Genomic DNA, 13,918 nt, shown 5'->3' with positions numbered 1-13,918 from the left:
CAGACCACGCCCTTTTCGCCATAACCACACCCCCTCATGTACTAACCACGCCTCTCTGTGCATAGCCACGCCCTCCACCCGGCGGGAGAGCGCTGGTGGGCGTGGCCACGGCGCATCGCGGGGCCGCCATTGGCGGAGCGGCCCGTCCGTCACGGCCGCCCCGCCCCGCCGGGGCCGGCAGTAAATACGGTACCGGGCGGCGCGGCGGGGCCGGCAGCGGGGCTCGGGCTGGGCACGGGAGCCGGCACCGGGAGCGGCAGCGGGGCTCGGGCTCAGGGAGCCGGCAGCGGGGCTCGGGCTCAGGCTCAGGCTCAGCACCGGGAGCGGCACCGGGAGCGGCCCCGGCACCCGGCACGCAGCGCACCCACCGGCGGCCAGCCCCGGAGCCGCGCGGGACCCCCTCCCCCGCGCCCTCCCCGCCGCCCGCCCAGCCCCGCCGGGTGCCCGCCCGTCCCGCCCGGCTCCCCGACGCCCGCCGTTGTGATGCGTATTCCCGTAGACCCGAGCACCAGCAGGCGCTTCACTCCCCCGTCCACGGCCTTCCCCTGCGGTAAGATGGGCGAGAACAGCGGCGCGCTGGCGGCCCCGGCGGCGGGCGGCCGCGCTCGGCCCGAGGTGCGCTCCGTCGTGGATGTCCTGGCCGACCACGCCGGCGAGCTGGTGCGCACCGACAGCCCCAACTTCTTGTGCTCGGTGCTGCCGTCGCACTGGAGGTGCAACAAGACGCTGCCCGTCGCCTTCAAGGTGAGTGCCGAGCCCCGACGGGGCCCGCTCGCCCCTTTCGCTTGGAACCGCTCCCGACATCGCCGGGTTATTATTTTTAATCAAACAGCCCGGTTTATTATTTTTAATCAAGTCTCCGCATTGCCCCGCGGTCACGGCATCTTAGATATTCCGTACAGTTAGGAGCTCTCAGGCAACTTTGAAGTTTAATGAGCTGGAGGTTAATTACCTTCCTGGGAGAGGGAGAGCGAGGCGGGGAAGGCAGATCTAATCTGCCAGAAGCCGAGCGAGGAGCTGAAGCCCCGGTGCCGGGCTCCCGGGGCAGCCCGGGCTGGGCATCCCGGGGAAGCCGAGCCGGAGCCGGGGCTGAGCGAGGGGAGCGGGGCCCGGAGGGTTCGGGGGGCTCAGACCGGGCTGCCCCGCTCCCCGGCAGCGCTGAGCGCCTTTCCCCGGGCCCGGCGCTGCGCGGCCTCGCTCGCTTTATTTTGATCCCGAATCCAACAAAATAAACGCACGGACTCCTCCGACGGGGCCGAGGGTGGGCTGAGCCCCCCCTCACCCCCTCCCCGCGGACCCCCCGTCTGCTTTTAACCCTTTTCGAGCTCTTTTCCCCTTCCCCCTGCGCTTTTCTCGGGGGCTCGGGCTGCTTTTGGTTTTGCTTTGGGTTGGTTTTTTTGTTGCGGGTTTAGGGGGGAAGCGCAGCGCAGGTTGGCTCCGGGGGAGGCGGATTGGAGCCTGAAATGCTCTGGCCCTGCCCTAGGTCGTAGCGCTCGGAGATGTCCCCGATGGCACCGTGGTCACGGTGATGGCGGGGAACGACGAGAATTACTCGGCGGAGCTGCGCAACGCCTCTGCCGTGATGAAAAACCAAGTAGCGCGATTTAACGACCTCAGATTTGTTGGGAGAAGCGGCAGGGGTAGGTACCGGCCAGGAAGTGGTTGGCCTTTTTATTTTATTTTTTATTTTTTTAGGAAAAAAAAAAAAAAGAAAAATGTTTCTCTCCTTTCTCGTTATTTTATTATTATATTTTGTAGTTCTTACTTTATATTTAATTTTTATTCTGTTAGTTTATTTTTTAATTGTTATTTTTCTATTTTATTCTATATTATATTTTATTCCAACTGTGGTTTCGTTGCCGGGAGAAGCTCCCCGGCCCCAGAGAGGTTCCCGAGGATGGGAGGGATGCGGGAGGGATGCGGGAAGGATGCGGCAGCAGCCCCGGCAGCTCTGCCTCGCTCCTCCCAGGGCTTCTGCTCTGCCGAGGTGTCGGGAATGGGCGGTGCAGATGAAAAAGAAATTAAAATACAGACATAAACATATCTAAATATCTATAAATCCATCTAAACGCAAACAAGGCGGCCCCAGCCCGAGCCTTCCCCGATTTCTCCCATCACGCAGCGGCGGGCGCTCGGTGAGCAAACCCCACCTGGCAGCTCGGCTTTAAATAGCGAAAATCGAGAGTTTGAAGTGAAATAATAACGCGGAGCTGGGTCTGGAGGGAGCTGCGGCTGCTCGGGGCGGATTTTGCTCCTTTCCCCCCCGCTCGTGGCAGGGAAAGGCAGGAGGGCGATTTGGCTTCCCGGCTTTTCCAAACAAACCCGTCCGTGCCACCCGAGCAGAGGGAAATGAATGCCCTGGAAATGTGGCACACGGAGCCCTGCCTGCCCTCCCCGTACCTGCTTCCGAGGGTAAAAATAGAATTGCAGCGTTTCATGGCCAGTGAACGCTGCAGATCGAAGCGCTCCATTTGAGCCCAAATAAGAAGTTTTTATTTTAATGGCCATATGGCAGCACTTTCTCAAAGGCTTCAAATGTATACACACAGTGTCAGATATATTTTGACTTCTCCGCATTAATTAAAAGCAGTGATGTTAGGAATTATTTGCATGTAATAACTGTTTACTTGTTCCTCTTTATGAAACTTGAATAGTTTACATTCTTTCATACATTTCCTTTTTCCTGTTGGCTCCTTCTCCATGTTGCAGTTTCTTTAAAACTCTCCACTTAACTGGTTGCAGGTTGATGGATGGAAAATGTTTTTCTTTTATGAATTAAGCTTTCATTTCTGTAATCAATTATTCTCTTAAGCTCTTTTCTTTCTGTTGTTGCTTTTTTCCTTTTTTTTTTTTTTTTTTTTTTCTTCATCCTCGCGCAAATTTCCAAACTGAACGCAACCCAATCTCAGCGTGACTCTTGAATTCATTATTAACTTGCTTCCTCTGCACTCTCAAGCTCGGAATGAGCAGGAGTTGGGGCTCATAAAGCTCCGGGTGAATAAACTCCTTCCCCGGGCACGGCACCTCCGCTGCCTCTAACGGGCGGGACTCGGGCGCTAATTATTTTAATTTATTTTTTTAACATATTCGTGTGGGGTGAGGCTTTGTCACACTGAGAGAGGAGCAGCCCCACCGGGGCTCCGTGGGTTTTTCTCGCCGTGTCGAGGGTGGATTTCACTCTTTCCCTGCACGGGGCTCTCTCAGAGCAATTCGCTGTGAAAAAATCGCCCCTATTGAATTTTTATTCCGGGTGTCACACTCGCTCTGCCTTGCTTGGCTCCAGCCCTGACAGCCCGGTGCTGCTTTCATTTATTCTGGCAGGAATTTGGAGCCGCTGTGGAATATTTCCCCGTGTGTGTACAAATGTTTGTGTAAATCCGAAGCGAGGACGTGTGGATCCGTAAACACGGATCCTGCCCCAGCCCTGCCGAGCTGCAGGAGCCTGGAAAAGCCGGGCAGCCCGGCTCTCCTTGGGAAAACACCCCTTGAAACGAGCCCGATTTGGGTATTTTTAGTAATAAGGTGTCAGGGATTATTCCCCGGCACTGTGAGCTGTGAAGAGCCGCTCTCAACTCCTCCCCAAAAAAAAAAAAAAAATCCCATCTCCATGTGCAAAACAAAGATGAAAAAAAAATCAGATTTTTTTTTTACTCAGATTGAGCTGTATAAAATGAAAATTATCCCAGCCTGTTCTCCCAGCTGGAATCTCCCCCCGGGGCTCCCAAAACCGCCCGGGAGCCGCGGTCCAGCCCCGGGAAGCGGAGCCGGGGCACGGTGGGGATGAGAAACCCCAGGCCGGCTTCCTGAGAAGGCGGGAAGTGACTAAAAGTGATGCTGGGGCACAATCGTCATTTTCGGTTCAGGGCAGGGTTTCTGAGAGAGGCAGAACCGGCCCGGGCTGGGTTTGTGCTTGCAGCGAGGGACTCCGGGCCAGGGAGGTTGTTTCAGGTGGAGAATAAAAAATTCAAGATTATAATAATAATAATAAATAAATCACTATTAATGCAGTGTAAACAGGAGGTGCCGGGCTCGGCTCTGGGGTTCCGTGCCTCACAGCCGGGTTTTGCCGCAGGCTGCCTGCAAGCCCTTCAAATTCCCTAAATCATCGCTCCTCATCAAATCCCCTAAATCATCGCTCCTCATCAAATTCCCTAAATCATCGCTCGTTATCAAATCCCCTAAACAATCGCTCCTCATCCTCCTCAGCCCGTGCTCTGGCTCTGTTTTACCCGCAAACCCTCGGTGCTGGTTGTTTTTTCCGCGATCCTCCGCGGGCTCAGCCCGTCCCTGCAGGTCGGCAGCAGGGGCTGCATCCTCGGGGATTCAGAATGAAATAATTCCGTTTCTTTTGCCCTCCCAAACGCTTCTCTCTGTGCAGAAAATGAGCTGCAGGTTTGTGCGTTGCTCTGTCCCGGTGTGAAAGCCGAGGTGAGGCGGGGTTGGTGATTTCTCTCGGCTTTAGGACCCGCATTCCCTCCTCTCCGTGCTCCCTGGAGCAACTCTGCCACCTGCGATAATTCCAGGATGTTCTCCGGAGAAGAAAATTTCTTTTTTTCCGTTTATTCTTTTTTTTCCCCTTCCTATCTGGATAAATCCTGTTTTGTTTTGGTCTGGGTATTCTCAGGTCCGACCCTGTCGAGAGACGATGGTCGGGATCTGAAAACCCCCGATTGCTTCAGGGGAAAAGGGAAAGGAGGTGGTTCCTTACTGCTTTTATGTGTGGAATAAAGGCAGGAGGAGCAGAAATGCATCACACCGAGGTTTAGAGCTGCTGCCCTGCCGGGGCTCAGACCTCTGGTGCCTTTGGAATCCCGCAGGGATCGCTGCTGGGGCTTGGCCACAGTGGTTTGTGCAGCTGCCTTCCTCCAGCCGAGGGTTTCCTGAATTTGGGGAGCCTGAGGGAGAGCTGAAGCCCTTCCTGGGGGTTTCTGTTCTCCCACAGCCTCACCTGGACCGGACATCGAGCCCAGCCAGGCCAGGGAGAGGGGCTGGGGTGAGGCTGCGGGAGGTGAAGGGTTTGGGGTCAGGGTTGGTGACACCCTCTGTGATGACAAAGACATTGTCAGGCTGTGGGTGGAAACTTGTTCTGCTGGGGCAACGGGGGCTCTCCTTGCAAAATTTGGCTTTTTTTTTTTTAATTTTATTTTTTATTTGCTTAAAAAGTGACAGGTTGGTGCTTCAAAAGCAGCAGAAAGAAACCCTCCCCGGGGGTATCCAAACCCTTTCCCGGCAGCAGATTCCTGCTCTCTGGGCAGGGCTGGGAGAGGGGACAGTCCCTGCGGAGCTCTCTGTCTGCTGGCCGGATTCAGTTCCTATTTTGCAGCTCCCGGTTTTTGGCTCTCCCGTGGGTGCCCTCACGGCCGAGGCCGAGCTCAGCTCCCTCCAAGTGGGAACAGCACAGGGAGCAGCCCTGACCCCCTGGGGCTGCTCCCGGCTCATCCCGAGGGAGCATCCCAAGGGCCCGGCTGCCCGGAGCGGATCCCGCATCCAGCGCTCCTCCAGGGCCGGGTCACCCCAGAAAAGGGGAAGCGTCCGAGAGGGAAAACCCCAGGAGGTGCCCTGGACGGAGGGGCCGATACCGGGACAGGGCAGGGCCAGGGGGAAGAGTGACTTTTCCGTGCGGGAAGGCCCCGGCTCCGCTCTGGAGCGGCTCCAGGGCGATCGCGGCTCGTTAAATGCAATGATGTGTGCGGGATCCCTCCCGCTGCAGCCTCTCCCTCCCACAAGAGCTGAACCCATGTGGGATCCTCACTTCTGTCCGGTTTTTTCTCCCCTCCCTCCCCACCCTCCTTAGGGAAAAGCTTCACCCTGACCATCACCGTGTTCACCAACCCCACGCAAGTGGCCACCTACCACCGAGCCATCAAGGTGACCGTGGACGGACCCCGCGAGCCCCGCAGTAAGTGAGGGGCTGGTCTTGGGAACTGTGGGGAGGGGGTGCAGCCTCCGAGCTCTCCGTGGCCGTGGGATGCAGCACACGGGGCTCAGGGGTGGCGTTGGGGTGGCACCGATGGCTGCTCGGGTTTTGCCGAGTGTCCCTCCCTCCCTGCCGGCCTCCTGCCGCATATCCCATCGCGGAGGGATGGTTTGCAGCTCCTTAACCCATCTTGGAGGGATAATGTCACAGCTCCAGGTTGGGATGTTGGGAGAACTCTTTGGCCCATCGTGGAGGGATGGTTTATAGCTCCCTGACCCATCTGGGAGGGATAATTTCACAGCTCCAGGTGAAATTATGGCAGAACTCTTTGGCCCATCATGGAGGGGTGGTTTACAGCTCCCTGACCCATCTGGGAGGGATAATTTCACAGCTCAAAGCTGGAATTTTGGGAAAACTCTTTGGCCCATCACGGAGGGATGGTTTATAGCTCCCTAACCCATCTTGGAGGGACAATTTCACAGCTCCACATTGGGATTTTGGGAGAACTCTTTGGGCTTCCATGGCAAAAGCACGCAGGGCCCAGCCTGGCGCTGCACAGGGGGCTTGGGGGGTTATAAACCCGAGATCTGTGCTCGGCTTCGGGGGCTGACTGCTGGCGATTAAAGCAAAAGCGGTGCAGGTTCCCTGGGCGCCGAGGCGGTGTCTGCCCTGGCACCGAGCTCCTTCCCCTCGCCCTCGCGGTGGTTTCGCTTTCGGGCTGTCAAAGGCTGGGGCTGGCAGCGGCCGGGGGCTGAGCCTGGAGAAACCAGAGACACTCTGCGACCGCAGCAGCGTCTCTGCGGTGCTGGGGAGGCTCTCCCGGGGGCAGGATGGTGCCTCGTGGTTGAGGGAGGCTCCGGGAGCTGCCCTGCCCGGGCTGCCTCTCGGCGTCGGGCTGCTCGCAGCTGCCCGCAGGAGTTTCCTCTCACCACGAGGATTTCTTGCCCTGTGGGACCCCCCTGTGTGGGGGGATGCTGTCCCAGGGGGGCTCCGACCTTCCTGCTGGCTCAGCACCACGCCGGGACTATAAAGCCGAGTTTGTTCCCTTTGCGTGCCAGGCTGCAGTGCCCACACGGGGGGAAGCGGTTTGATCCTTCCAAAAACGCCTCCAAAAACATTTGCTGTTGATGCTGTCGCTGTGCCCTTGATGTCAGGCCAGGTGGAGGCTGTTGCCTCGGCCAGGGGGTTTCATTTGCATCGGGCTTTGCAGGATTTCACCCCCTCCTTGATTTTATTTTGGAGCCTGTCGAGGATGGATTTAGAGGCTGGAATGCAGGAAATCCAACGCTGCTGTTGTGGGTTTGTTTTTTTTTTAAAGCCAGAAACATCAGGCAGGTCCCTGGTGTGGGGCACCTGTGGGTCGTGGTGGGTGCTGGGGTTCAGCCCCAGGGCTGGGCAGGGAATTTCACAACTCTGCCAGGAGTGTCAGGAATAGAAACCAACCCTCCTGACTGCTGGCTCAGCCCCTTATCAGCTGCATCAGATCGCCTTTCTAATAATAATAATAATCATCATCATCATCATCCTCATCATCAGGAATACATAAATAATAATACAAGGTGAGATAGTTGCTACTCTCGGAGCTCGGTTTGGCCTCCCCGGCAGCCAAACCCTGGTGAATCACACCTGCTCCTCCTGAATTTCAGCATTTCACCCCAGAGCTCCCCGTCCCTCACTGCAGCTTTCTGATACGGAGGCCGTGGCAGTCAGGGGATGGAGCAGCTTGTCCTGGCTCTGCTCTGGGACACGGCCCAGCTGCAAGGGCAGCGTTTTTCTGGGGTTTTCTTTTTGGTTTTGTGGTGATTTCTGGACCTCGAATTGTGCTGGAAGTGTTGGCTCCTTGAGGAGATCTGTGTGGGGTTTATGTGCTGCTTGTGCCCTTGCCTCGTGTGGCCCCCAGAGGTTGATCTCTCCCCATTCCTTCACCCCCCAATCCATAAATCTCTGATGGAAAAGGTTTAGACCCAGTTGTGGCTATTTTGGAATTTTTTTCAGGGAATCATAGATTTATTGGTCATGTTTTGGCTCCCAGTTTGACCCTGAGGCTTGAACTCATGGTTGATGAATTTCCAATGGGAAAAAACCATTTTTAAAATAATTCCTTTCTTGCCACACTTTCGAATGAATACAACAATTAAAAAAAAAAAAAAAAAAAAGAAATAACCTTTCTCCCCTCCCTGCTCTGCAGAAACCCTGGGTGTGGAAACAGCAGCTGTAAAACGACCCTGGAAAGCCGAGCTGCTTTCCCTGGTTCACCTGCCACTGGGTGGCTCCCGGGCACAGCACCCTGGCAGTGCCACCATTGGCATCTGGGCTGGCATTTGGGGCTGGCACAGCCCTGGTGATCCCCACCTTGGGCCAAACACCGAGGCTGGGGCTGCTCTGCCTCCTTTGGCTGTGGGAGGTGAGAGCTGCCGGCAGGAATTGCAATTTTTATTTCTATGTATACACTTTTTAACATGTGTGTGTATATGTGTGGGCATAAAAATAGATGAAAGGAGGTGAGAGCTGCCGGCAGGAATTGCAATTTTTATTTCTATGTATACATACTGTATACACTTTCTAACATGTGTGTATACATGTGTGGGCATAAAAATAGATGAATTTTTTTCTTCTTTTTGGCTTCAAAAGACGGGCCGTGGTGTGTAGTGTGAGGATGAGCACTGGGCAGGGCTGGAGGCTGATGTGGGGCTGGTGGAGAGGACAAAACCCATCCTTAATGTGGAAAGAATTGGCCATTTGTCTTGGTACCCTGGGAAAGGCCCGGGCAGCGTCTTCTCAGCTGCAGCAGAATCCCTCCAGCCAGCGTCCTTGTGGGGTTTGGGGCCAGCCTGTGGCTGGGCTCCACCTCTGGCCGTCCCATTCATCCTCCAGCCCTGGCCCATCGCTTCATCTCAGCCCTTGAGCGAGGCTTTCAACTCCGCCCGAGCCCAGATCAAACTCTGAGGAGTCTGAGAGCCCCTGGGCACGGCTGGGAAGTGCGGGGTGAGGGCAGAGCCTGCCGGGCAGGGGGGCACGAGGAGGCTGCGTGGGGTCCCTGGGGTGGCACCAGCCGTGCCCCCTCCCTTCCATCCCCTCCTCGGCTGCTCCAGTGCCCCTCGCTCCCAGCTCTTTGTCCTCCTGCTCCAGCTCTCTCTGGGTTAGATCTGGACAGGAAAAAAGGGACGTTCTGTCAAGTTGGCACCTTAGCTCTAAACAAATAGCACAGCGGGTGCCAAGTGTTGACATACTCTGTACAAACAGGAAGTAATAAAATATTTGAGCTTCCTGTGGAATTTCCTTCTTTTCCCCCCTTTCTGCAGCCCTGCGTTCAGCAGGAGCCCTGCTGCAGAGCCCTCTCACACCCACGGCTGCTGCAGGATGATCCCCAGCAGGCAGAACGAGGGTGCTGAGGGGCTGGGGCTGCACAGGGGCGTTCAGCCTGTTCCTGGGGACAGGGAGCATCCCCAGGGCCTCCCTCACACCCACCTGCTGCCCGCCTTCCCTTCCCCTCCCTTTTCCTTCCTTTCCTTCCCAAGGCTCTCACCTTCTCTGCTCTCACTTTTCCTTTCTCCCTTCCAGCCCCTTTTTGCCCAGAACTCTTGTGCAAAGTCTTTTTTCCCCTTTTAAATCCCTTTTCTCCCCTCTTGGACTATATATTTTTTTATGCTACCATTCACTTTTTAACCTCTTTCCCCACTTTCTAAATCCCTTTTGGATTTAATCCTTTCTTTCTGACTCCCACCCCATTGCTGCTGTCCTAGTTGGGGAGGAAAGGGAGCCCAGGAGGATTTGTCCCCCACGGGGTCCCTGTGTCCCCCACGGGGTCCCTGTGTCCCCCCTGGGTCCCTGTGTCCCCCCGGGGTCCCTGTGTCCCCCACGGGGTCCCTGTGTCCCCCCTGGGTCCCTGTGTCCCCCCTGTTCCCTGCTCAGCCCTGTGGACGTGCTGGTTGTTGGTGCCTCCCTCCCTGTCCATTTTTGGGGTGTGCATCAGAGATTTGGTGCTTTTGGTCGTGTCCCTGCTTGGTGTGACCACAGCAAGTGACACAAACGTGTCCCCAGCGTGGCTGGGACAGGAGGAGGGAGGAGGGGGTTTGTGGCCCCAGCACTGCTCATCCCCTCTCCCACCTCCTCCCCGCAGCTCTTTCTGCCTGGGCCCATCCTGCCCGGCCCCAGGTTCCCTCCGTGGTGGCTTTTCCCTCCCCAGAAAAGGCTCCTCGCCCCCCCGGGCTGTGGCTGTCCCTGTCACGTCGCCAGCGGGTGGGAAGGAAGGCTTCTCACCTCCCCCGTGCGAGCGCTTCCAGGAACCGCCGCTGCTCTTCGGCTTCGGCTTCCGAGAGCCCCGGCCGGGCCAGGGCTTCCCTGCGCGGGGGCTCAGAGCCCTGTGCCCTGAGCGGGGAGAGGGGAGCTGGGGGTGCGCGGAGACTCAATGGGGGGGTTGTGGTGCGCGGAGACTGAATGGGGGGTTTGGGGTGTGAGGAAATTGAATTAGCAGTTTGGGGTGTGCAGACATTAAATGGGGAGTTTGGGGTGTGCAGAAATTGAATGGGGAGTTTGGGGTGTGCGGAAATTAAATGAGGACTTTGGGGTGTGAAGAAATTAAATGACGAGTTTGGGGTGTGCAGACATGGGGAATTTGGGGTGTGCAGACACAAGGGTTTGGGGTGTGCAGACATGGGGAATTCGGGGTGTGCAGACATGAACAGTTTGGGATGTGCAGGGGGTGGCACCCCCTGGTCCCTCCTGTGAAGATGTTTGTGGCATCGCTGTCCCCACAGTGCTGGTTGCCCTCACCTCATGTATTGTGAATTCTTGGCTTGAATATGAGGTAAAAACCCACAAAACCATGAGAAAGATGGACTGGAAAGGGGAAATGTTGGTTTGGGAGCTCTGTGGGAAGGCTGGGATGATGTTCTCTGGGACAGCAGCCCCAGGAACCTGGAGATGGTGAAATAAAATACTCCCAATCCAGGGACACAGGGAAATTGGGATTTACTGAGAGGCAGACTAGTGTGGGTCTGCCTAAAATAGCTGAGGATGAGGAAGATGGAGTGGGGTTATGGGATGGGGGCCAAAGAGGAGCAGGGGCAAAATGATCCCTTGTTCCCATATTCCTGCGGGCAAGTTTTGCACCTCGAGGCAGAGATCCTGTGCTTTCTGCACATTCCTCCTCAGAGATTTGGGAGAATCAATTATTGGAGAGTCTTGTGCCTCTCAGAAGCTTGAGTGGAGACCCAGGACAGGGGTGTGTTGTGCCAGTATTGTCCAATTCCAGATCTTTATCTTGGCCAAAGGCTCCCTCGTGGGGCTGCGTAAAACTTGAGCTGGAGATGTTTTCTGTAATTAAAAGCAGACTCCGTGCTGAAGTGCTCCCGTGGGGTGATAGTTTTGGGTATTATTGAGGTCTTTGTTTTATTCCCCTGCTTGTCCTTAGCTAGAAATAAATACACAGACAGTTCCCAGATTGTCTGGGAATAAGAAAAAAAAAAAAAAAAAAAAAAGGGGAAATGGCAAAAAGAAAGAAAAAATAGAAGAAAAAAATGCAACAAAATCAATCCAAGATAATTTCAATAAATAAATGACCTCAGCTCTTCCTGAGCGGCGATTTGTCTATGTCATATTGCTGTAATCTGTTCTAATTTAATACTCAGTACTTAAAACAAGCTGATTCCCACTTCTGGAGCCCTGTTCTCATCCCTGGTGAGGAAGAGGAGGAAATCCTGAGTGGCCCTTTATGGCTTCCCTATTGCCTGAGCTCTGGCAGGGCTGAGGCTGTGGGAGGAAATTCTGTGTGCCCGTCCTGGGGCTGTGGCATCGCTCTGCCCTGCTGTGTGCCACCCCTGGGCCATCCCCACAACCCCCTGGGTGTTCTTGGGCTGGTCCCAGCTGTGCTCCAGCCTCTGCTTTTGTGGGATGGAACCTGTGCAGCTCCTGGCTGGCTGCTTCTCCCTGCTGATCCAGCCCTGCTGGAGGAGTGGGAGGGCTTTGCTTCATTCAGGAGCCTTTGGGGGAGCCTTGGGGCTCCTCAATTCCTGCAGGAGCCTTTGGGGGATCCTTGGGGCTCCTCAATTCCTGCAGGAGCCTCTGCAGATCAGTGCTGGCTCACAGGAGATGTCCCTGCCTGTTTTCCCATCTCTAACACATCTTGAAGGAAGGAAATTTCCCAGGGGGAATTTTCCCCCTCTGGGATGTCCCGTTGGGAATCAGGGCTCAGCTCCTGGGCGTGGATAAAAACCCCTCAGGGACAAACCCAGCCTGGCTCTGGGTTCTGTGGTGGGGCTGTGCAAGACCCCCAGCCCCAGCGGGAGAGGGGCCATGGGGGTGTCCCAGGGGACACCAGGGAGCAGAGAATTCCCTGGGCAGAGCAGGGATGAGATTTTCCTGAGAGTGCTCCAAGCGCTGGCTCTGCATCACCAGGGCCTTTGGTGCTGCAGCTCGGGGCTGTGATCCGGCCTCAGAAGGAATTACAGAGCAGCTGGAACGATCTGGGCTCCAGTAAATGCACTCCTCCAATTATTTTATTCGTCACATGCAGTAAATTCCACCTCTCCTTTCCAATCGTCTGCTGCGTAACAACTTCAAAATCATTTCACTTGAAAACCACCAGTATTTCCTAAGTGCAGCAATATTGGGAGTCAGAACAGGGAAATTATTTTTGCTTGCGTCCTACAAAGGAATCTTTGTTGGGATTGGTTGCAACACCTCCTGCTTTTGAAAGCTTTGGGAAAACCCCAGGGCACGGTTCTCGGCCGGGGTGGAAGAGGCAAAGCTGGCCCTGGGGTGGCTTTGGAAATAACTCAGAATGGAGAAATGGGCATGGGTCCTGTGTTTGGGAGAGGTTAAACGGACCAAAAGGGTTTTCTGGTGGGATCTGGTGGTCACTGAGGGATGTTTGGGGGGTTAAGTTGCATTGAAGGCTTTCTCCAGGAGGATGTTGGTGGTGCTCTCTGTCGGGTTGTGTCAGGGGCTGTTCAAAGACACAGCACAAGAAATTCAAATACAAACAAGAAACTCAAATTCAAACACGCAACAAAAGAAGTTCCTGCTGGATCCAGCGTCACGATCCAAAGGGAGCTGTGCAGGAGGGTGAGTGGGCTGGGAGGGGATGCAGGTGGCACCAAAAAGGAATTTTTGTGGGCATTGCAGCAAGGCCATTGGTGAGCTTTGCTCCTTCCCAAAGGAGCAGCATTTTGCCCCGTGCCTCAGTTTACCTGTCTGTGATTCCTGGCGGGCAGGAGGCTGGCAGGGAGGATTTGCAGGGTTATTAATGCAGCGTGGCCCCAGCTCCCTCGGGCAGGATTCAGGAGCTCGGGAGGACACAGCCGAGAGTCACAGATTGGAAAGGAGAGAGGGGAAAAAAATTGCCAGTGCTAAAGGCGAGTTTCGTTTCAGGGAAGACAACAGCTAAAGGACCAGAGCTATCAACCAAAACCACAAGATCACATCAGACGTCAGGCAGGACACATCTTGTTTCTCCCTCCCGAAAGGGCTTATCAGTGCAACCAATCACTTTAATGATGTGGCGGAGGGAGGAAGAGGATTTGACTCAGAGTGAAATGAAATTGAGCTCCTAAGACCCTTCTCTTCCGCTGCCGGAGCGCAGTCACCTGTCCTGCAGGCAGGCACAGATAAATCACCTCCTGCAGCGGAAGGGGCTCAGACATGAGTTTGCATTATTTTTATTTTCTCTTACTCTTCCCAGTGTCTCTGCGTGCTGTAGTGGGAGCGGGGCAGAGAGGTGAGGAAGAGGAGGGACACAGCCAGCAGGGAGTGCCCCTGGTGCCCTCCCAGCCTCTTGGGGGTGGTGGCAGTGGGATGGGAACCTCTGTGCTGGGAGGTTCCCCTGTCCAAATCAGATGTGGGAGCAGGGAACCCCTTTCCCCATGGTCAGCTCTGCTCCCTTGGCTTTGGGGAGCAGCGTTGCAGGGAGGATGAGGATGAGGATGAGGATGAGGATGAGGATGAGGGTGAGGGTGAGGGTGCTGTGCAGGTACCGTCACCCTGAGGATGAGGATGAGGATG

General features: G+C 55.5%; 1 protein-coding gene across 1 annotated transcript in view; it reads left to right on the top strand.

The window, feature by feature from the left end:
* The first annotated feature begins 228 nt into the window (after positions 1–228).
* RUNX3 (RUNX family transcription factor 3) overlaps positions 229–13,918 on the top strand; it is a 34,396-nt gene continuing 20,706 nt past the window's right edge. The window contains exons 1-3 of the mRNA XM_039733849.1: positions 229–744; positions 1,484–1,640; positions 5,795–5,899. Coding sequence (XP_039589783.1) covers positions 484–744; positions 1,484–1,640; positions 5,795–5,899 — 523 coding nt within the window. The 5' untranslated portion in view covers positions 229–483. The remainder of the gene's footprint in view (positions 745–1,483; positions 1,641–5,794; positions 5,900–13,918) is intronic.

Source organism: Passer montanus, unplaced genomic scaffold (genome assembly GCF_014805655.1).
Source record: "Passer montanus isolate IOZ18808 unplaced genomic scaffold, ASM1480565v1 scaffold89, whole genome shotgun sequence".
Taxonomy (NCBI): domain Eukaryota; kingdom Metazoa; phylum Chordata; class Aves; order Passeriformes; family Passeridae; genus Passer; species Passer montanus.
The sequence above is the reverse complement of the archived record's forward strand: the minus strand, read 5'-3'. Positions and strand labels throughout refer to the sequence as shown.